General features: G+C 39.1%; 1 protein-coding gene across 1 annotated transcript; it reads right to left on the bottom strand.

Annotated features, from left to right (window-relative positions):
- Nucleotides 1–1,639: 1,639 nt before the first annotated feature.
- Nucleotides 1,640–5,721, bottom strand: mmgt1 (membrane magnesium transporter 1). Its single transcript, XM_058397720.1, has 4 exons — nt 5,566–5,721; nt 2,977–3,029; nt 2,670–2,773; nt 1,640–2,544 (listed from the first exon to the last, which is right to left on the bottom strand). The coding sequence occupies exons 1-4, from the start codon at nt 5,642–5,644 to the stop codon at nt 2,391–2,393; spliced, it is 390 nt and encodes a 129-aa protein (XP_058253703.1). The 5' UTR covers nt 5,645–5,721; the 3' UTR covers nt 1,640–2,390.
- Between the last annotated feature and the right edge of the window lie 1,600 nt (nt 5,722–7,321).

Raw genomic sequence — 7,321 nt, 5'->3', positions numbered from 1 at the left:
GGCAGTCTTGGGATTTCTACATGCAGCTTTCCACATACCAACGTAGTGTCTTTACAGCTGAGCTACTGCTGCCACTTTTAAAGGATTTCGGTTGAGAAACAATTGTTTAGATTACGAACGACCGCAGGGAGCTCAGTGGTAGCATTCTGTTTAAAAGGATCAGGGTAATAAGCTTAAACTAAACTTCTTTTGAAGGCCCATTATCTGAAAACACAAAACTATAGGTGGTCAGCAGGTAAAGTACTCCTGGAAATGACACATTCATAGCATCTACTTAGAACAATCATCTCAACTCACATAGCCACTGTGCAAAACCACTTAGAAAGCCCAAACTAATCCTACAGCTGAGTTTATATACCAATTAACACAAAGACAGATTCAATGCACCTTGGCATAAATTCTACAAGTCTCTAGAACTGTACTGGAGGCATGAACACCATTCTTACAAAATATATTCAGTCAGTTGGTGTTTTGTTGCTGGTGGTGGAAGGGAATACTGTCTTTTGCTGGTGTTCAAGGGGGAGACTGGTATCTGTTGAGTGTAAAGGCCACAGCATATGATTTTTACATCATTACATTTACAAACTCCCCAAACCATTTAGTGAGTTCTCGTGCCCTGTGGATGGGAAGATTTTCAATCTGGAAGAGAGAATTTTTATCAGGGCAGAAAGGTTTAATTAGAGGATGATGGTGATAATTCATATTGGCAATGACCCTAACACTAGAGCTGCAGTATAGGGACTGCCCACATTTCATACATGCCACTGTACAGCATGTTCAAGCTGTTATTTCTCAAGCTGGTCGAAATCATCACCTGGATACTGTGTTTGATGGAAGTCAGTTTGATTTAAAAAATACACTGGATATTGGCCTTTAATGTGACTCAATGTTTGACACCACATCATGAAAATTGTTAAAAACAAGAGATAAGTAAGATTGCATACAGTATTTTCTTAGCATATCGCCTGTTGAGAGTTCTTCTCAGCTCTAAATCTTACCCTTTATATTTTCAGTATTTGAAAAAGAAAAGCGATAAAAATACTGTAATCAGACAAATATTCTCTATAAAAACATACAGTTTAACAGCACTAATTTATCCTACTGGTGTTAATTGACAGAATTTGATAAGATGTTAATCATGTAGAACTTGACATTAATGGCATTGACAGGGATGCTTTCACCAGAGTCAAGTCTAGTCCTTCATCTTATTAAATTGTAGGCCAGAAATACCCTTAAGATATAATTTGAACAGGAAAGAAACCAATGAAGAAGATCTATTTTAGACATTTGACCTCCTCTCTCTTAGGATCAATTTGAGAAATGATAATTCCAAATAAATGTTACAAACAATCGACCACTCATTTGAAATATCATGCTAATGAAAATCTTGGACAGGCGCACTAACAACCTGAAGTGGCGGAGGCATAAAATCAATATCCTTAGCTTTTGTTTCTTCAAGGCCTCTCAAGAATATGGTCCGGGGCAGAATTTCAGAGTGACCCCCCCCCCAGTTCTAAGGGGATGAGTGGATTTAAACCATTATAACAAAATTACCTTCCTTTACCATGTCACCCATTTAATTTCCAGTGAAGAGATGTCCTGTTGTGCTTGAAAATAAACACATCTCTTCAGTTAATAATCATCAATAAAATCTCTGATTTTATTGTTAAAAATAATCAGATGCACTGTAACAGAAAACAAAATGGGGAAAAAACATCACTCTCATCCACCCAAAAAACAAAAAGAAAACAACAAACAAAAAAAGGGGTGTATCATTCATTTCCCTCAGCGCGTTCACAGTATTGTTAGCGTTATTAGACGAGTTTATTTCTCATTTCCCAGACCAGGCATCAATTTAGTAATTACACTAACCTTAGCATTATTTGCATGCCAAAATCTATTTTGTAGTCCGTCAGTCATAAATAGTATAATCTTAACACAAGTAAAATTAATGGTCCATAATAGTTACATCCTCTGAAAAGGATGAGGGGAAGAAAAAACCTCAGTTAAACATGGCAGCACAGTAGGTCATGTGGCAAACTGAACGGGACAAGAGATGGGATTAGGGCTCCTCATGAACCAGGAAGAGGAGGAGGAGGGTTAGGAAGAGGATGGCTTCTCCCTTCTCTGTGTGCCACCTGATTGAGTACAGTGTATCTTTCAGACGTTTTAAGACAAATGTATGAGTTTCGAAAAAAAAAAAAAACAAGGAATTGGCACAGTCCATAGACTTCAAAATAGTAACCACGCTGAGATGCAGATTTGTACAGCATATTGAGTGGAGTGAAAGGAAAACTGGTTTGTATGCCCATTCCAACCGAGGAGCTTACTGATGCAGAGGAAGAAAAAGACGGCAAAGCAGGCAAGGGAAACCCCTTTCAAGGCTAGTCTCAGTGAAAGTTCTCCAGCTTGCGTAACCTCATTGGATTGGACGGCAAAGCCTGAGGAGTTGCAGCGGGAGCTTCTGGCTCTGAGCTGAAAAGCACCCTGCCTCGGTGATTAAACAGGTAGAAAGATGGGTGGTTTCTCAACGTGTCAAATGTTCTGGCAAATAAAAAAAAAGAAGGAAAGAGAGGTTGGGGTTAAGCAAACTAGCAATTTTCAGACACTGTCTAATGAGAAAATGATTACGACGACTTTGAGGCAATTGAAAATAACAGTTCACTTACTTGTGTTTAAGCTCTGAAGACGCGTCCATGTCTTTAAACTCACCCGAGATGTGGACTATTCCACAACATGTAACCACAAATGCTAACAATGTCTGTAATACTATCTGGAAGCACAAAATAGATATTTAAAATTATATATATATATATATATATATATATATATATATATATATATATATATATATATATATATATATATATATATATATAAAATATATATATATATATATATATATATATATTCCACTTTTCCATTTTATTCTACAAATTCCAATTACATACAAAGAAACGTGCGGCACAAACTTACATCTATTGGAAGAGTTTCGTTCTCTTTTTCTGTCAGTCGCATGTATGATCGATCTGGAAAAGAAGAATTGCAAGCAAAATTATCTACATTTAAAGAAACAGTCTTTTGATGAGAATAAAGTACAAAGGACTAAAACAACCCATCTGTAATTTTTGCCTTATATATTACATAATTGCTTCATTTTCATACTTAACACAAAAAAATGTGTTGGTTGATACTCTTCTGTCATTTTCTAACAGACTCCAGCTCCGCTGCCATGAAGAACGTTTTAGGAAATCATTCTTTCCTTTCAGCATGATACTGTATAACAGCTATAACAGCAATGTCATACATATGCTTTTTATTTATTTTTCACCTCCATTTAATTATTGTTGCTAATGTTTTGTATATTCAGTGTTTTTGTAGATCTGGATTTGCTTTAATATTAGTGTTGTGTTGCTGTAACAATCTATCTATCTATCTCATATCAACAATGCTTAATCTCAACAAGCATTTGCTGCCAATCTATACAAATTAGCAGAGGCTTGCTGCTGATGCACCTTACAACACATTGGGATCTGTGACAAATCTAATCAGACGCAAATGCGATGCTTCAGGCCTGTATTTGACCTGATACTTTGTATTGTTAGTGACCTAATACAATGTTCAGATGAAATGTAAAAAAAAAGTACAAAATTTGTTTATATCTCCTGGTTAATTTTCCTCAGATCACTAGTGACTACATACTACCAGGTAATGGTGGACAAATCACTCATATTACTTTAGTGCAGAAGACAAGCAATTACATTATTTTCTTTTACATAAACTACTGGTTTTATTCTTCATTACATGGATAGACTTTTGCTTTCAGATACAGAAGGGTGTAAAGATCTATGTGCAAGTCACTTTCTGTCATGCTATGATGCTAAATGCCTTTTCAGCTGCCAAAGCTCTTGAGAATGCTTCTCAAAGTGGGTCCAGGAACTCAATTCAATTTATATCTATAGCATTTTTAACAATGGATGTTGGCACAAAGCAGCATAAAGAAATCAGGATATTAAATTTTTAAAGTAGGACTGCATCGGTTTATGCCTAATGAGCAATCCAAAGGCTATGGTGGCAAGGAAAAACTGCTCAAAATGATATTAAGAAGAAACCTTGAGAGGAAACCGATTCTAAAGTGAACTCATTCTCATCTGGGTGATAAACCCCAGGAAACCCAGGAATCTTTTCTTGTTTTGAGTTACAGTTTATCCATGATAATTAGTTATACACAGATCAGGCATAACATTATGAGCACTGAGAGGTGAAGTGATTATCTCCTCATCATGGCGGTGTTAGTGGGTGGGATATATTAGGCAGCAAATTAACATTTTGTCCTCAAAGTTGATTTGAGCGAGTTTGACAAGGGCCAAACTGTGATGGCTAGATGACTGGATTAGAGCATCTCCAAAACTGCAGCTCTTGTGGGGTGTTCCCGGTCTGCAGATGACAGTATCTATCAAAAGTGGTCGAAGAAAGGAACAGTGGTGAACCGGTGACAGGGTCATGGGCGACCAAGGCTCATTGATGCATGTGGGGAGTGAAGGCTGACCCGTGTGATCCGATCCAAAAGACTAGCTACTGTTGCTGAAATTAATGCTGATTCTGACAGAAAGGTGTCAGAGTACACAGTGCTTATCACAGTTTGGTGTGTTTTGTCAGCAAGGGGGGGGGGGTGTCATAATGTTATGCCTGATCGATGTATATATTGTAGCCGTGTTATAGCTGTTAGTCAACTTGTCTCTAATGACAATATTAGTAAAAATGTGTTCTATGAGTGAAGAGTAATGCGTAGCTTTCATTTTTTTGTGCACGTTTAAACCCTAAGAGTTGGATAATGTTCATAATATAAATCTGAAACCCTCTGCTAGTTCGTGGATTAAAAACAAAACAAAACAAAAACAGCTCTCGGTGCCTGCAGCAAGTGTGAGGAGCGCTTCCTTAACCAGAAAGAAGCATTATAGACGTATTAATACGGATCATTACCAGCTACTGTGCGGATTTAAGCGGACAGTGTAATGAGCTAACACTGAACAGTGATGTAGCTGCTGAGGAATTGTTAACCGTGAACCGAGACTGTTAAATCATTTACTGACACTTACATGACATGACGAGTCAGGATCGGAGCTAGCATGGCACCCAGGCTGGAGCATAATGCCACATACAGTACATGTTTAGCCGAGTGTTAGCTTAGCTCGCTAGCCTTAGTGGCTGTGTAAGCCGGTGATGGCCAAATAAGTGGAATGAAAATCGGTCATTTTTTATGTTTCATTCCGCGGTGGGTGCTACAATGTAAATATGGTGGATAACTACAGCAAACGACATCGGTGCATGTTGTCACTTAGACCTCGATTTATCCATAAAGCTATAGGAATGAAATGCGGTGATAAAAGCGAGCGGCTGAAATCGTTAATCTAGTCCAGGTCCATTGAGCGCAGCCGCTACCTGTCATGCTAACTATCCGACTAGCTTTACAGGGCCAGTCTATACCATGTGCATTAAAAAACCCCGCATGTTAACTTTCATTTATATAGCCGAATTTCCCCATGAGAAATCGTTTCCACTCACGCTGCGCCGCCGAGAAAGCTGCATGAGCCAGGGCGAACAGTCCTAAACCAACGACGCCTTTCCAAAAGGACGAAGCCATTTTCAAGTGAACGCAATGCACTGCTTCCAGTCGGCTAAAGCGGGCGAGCAGCGTGAAGTCAGCTTCAACTACTTCCGGTTTCTACTTCCGTTTTGTATAGTTCCGCTAGTTGTATGAAACAGCCAGGATCTATGGAGCAGACTTTCTTAGGGATCTGTTGTGAGGAGAAAAGCGGGATAGTTTGAGTATTGGAAATGATAAACCAATCTTGTGTAACATCTTGTGTAAAGATGTAATTGTGTAAGCATCACGTTGTTTTTCAACCTTTCCCAGTTTTAACTTCTATTTTGAAATCTTTAGACCGGAAGTTGAATCTGTTGGGTCTGCCGCACAGACAGCTATAAGGATAGCCCGGACACATCCGCTGCTCCCATTGGCTGGTGCGGTGACGTCATGACGCCATATTGGTTGTTGCTAGACGCTGAGAGTTTTCGATCTCTGTTATTGATATAAATGACTGGATTGTTTGTAATCTATATTTCACTCACTCATGGAAACACAAAGAAAACCATGGAGAAGCTCTGGTCATCAATGTTTTGCAATAACATTATTATTACTTATCACAGTACGCCTCAAAAATGTATTGTAATGTTACAACATGTTCCAGTCCATCTGTAATCACAGAAACAGACCTGAGTATTAAAATAAAGACCGCAGGCAGTTAGATACACTATGTTACCAAAGGTTTTGGGACATCCCTCTAAATCATTAAATTCAGGTGTTGTTTTTCAGGGTTGGGCTCGGCCCCTTAGTTCCAGTGGAAGGAACTCTTAATGCTTCAGCATACCAAGACATTTTGGACAATTTCATGCTCCCAACTTTGTGGGAACAGTTTGGGAATGACCCCTTCCTGTTCCAACATGACTGTACACCAGTACACAAAGCAAGGTCCATAAAGACATGGATGAGCGAGTTTGGTGTGGAGGAACTTCACAGAGTCCTGACCTCAACCTTTGGGATGAATTAAAGCGGAGACTGTGAGCCAGACCAGAACTGGGACGTCTGCCTTTACATGCACATGAATGTAATATGGAGTTGGCCCGCCCTTTGCAGATATAACAGCTTCAACTCTTCTGGGAAGGCTTTCCACAAGGTTTAGGAGTGTGTTTATGGGAATTTTGACCATTCCTCTAGTAGCACATTTGTGAGGTCAGGCACTGATGTTGGACGAGAAGGCCTCGCTCGCAGTATCTGCTCTAATTCATCCCAAAGGTGTTCTATCAGGTTGAGGACAAGACTTTGTGCAGGCCAGTCAAATTCCTCCACACCAAACTCTCATCCATGTCTTTATGGACCTTGCTTTGTGCACTGGTGTGCAGTCATGTTGGAACAGGAATGGGTCATCCCCAAACTTTTCTCACAAAGTTGGGGGCATGAAATTGTCCAAAATGTCTTGGTATGCTGAAGCATTAAGAGTTCCTTTCTCTGGAGCTAAGGGGCCGAGCCCAACCCCTGAAAAACAACACCTGAATTCAATGATTTGGAGCGGTGTCCCACAACCTTTGGCAATATAGTGTAGGTGTATAGATAGATGTACTTTATTGATCCCATAAGGGAAATTCTTGTGTTACAGCTTCATAGTCAGTCACAGGATACAACACACACAAAAATATAAAATGTAAAGTTAAATATTTTATATTTTTGTCTATCTTGTATCTTGTAAAGACCTTAGGCAGA

Source organism: Hemibagrus wyckioides, linkage group LG08, assembly GCF_019097595.1.
Source record: "Hemibagrus wyckioides isolate EC202008001 linkage group LG08, SWU_Hwy_1.0, whole genome shotgun sequence".
Lineage (NCBI taxonomy): Eukaryota > Metazoa > Chordata > Actinopteri > Siluriformes > Bagridae > Hemibagrus > Hemibagrus wyckioides.
Note: the sequence above shows the minus strand (reverse complement) of the source record. Positions and strands in the feature narration are given on the sequence as shown.

What these genes read in the sequence shown, in the direction of transcription:
- mmgt1 (XM_058397720.1), bottom strand. Translation starts at nt 5,644, where the DNA reads ATGGCTTCGTCCTTTTGGAAAGGCGTCGTTGGTTTAGGACTGTTCGCC. An exon ending in ACGAAACTCTTCCAATAGAT is followed by an intron (nt 2,774 to 2,976) that starts GTAAGTTTGTGC and finishes TTGTGCTTCCAG; the next exon opens with ATAGTATTACAGACATTGTT. An exon ending in TCTTCAGAGCTTAAACACAA is followed by an intron (nt 2,545 to 2,669) that starts GTAAGTGAACTG and finishes TTTATTTGCCAG; the next exon opens with AACATTTGACACGTTGAGAA.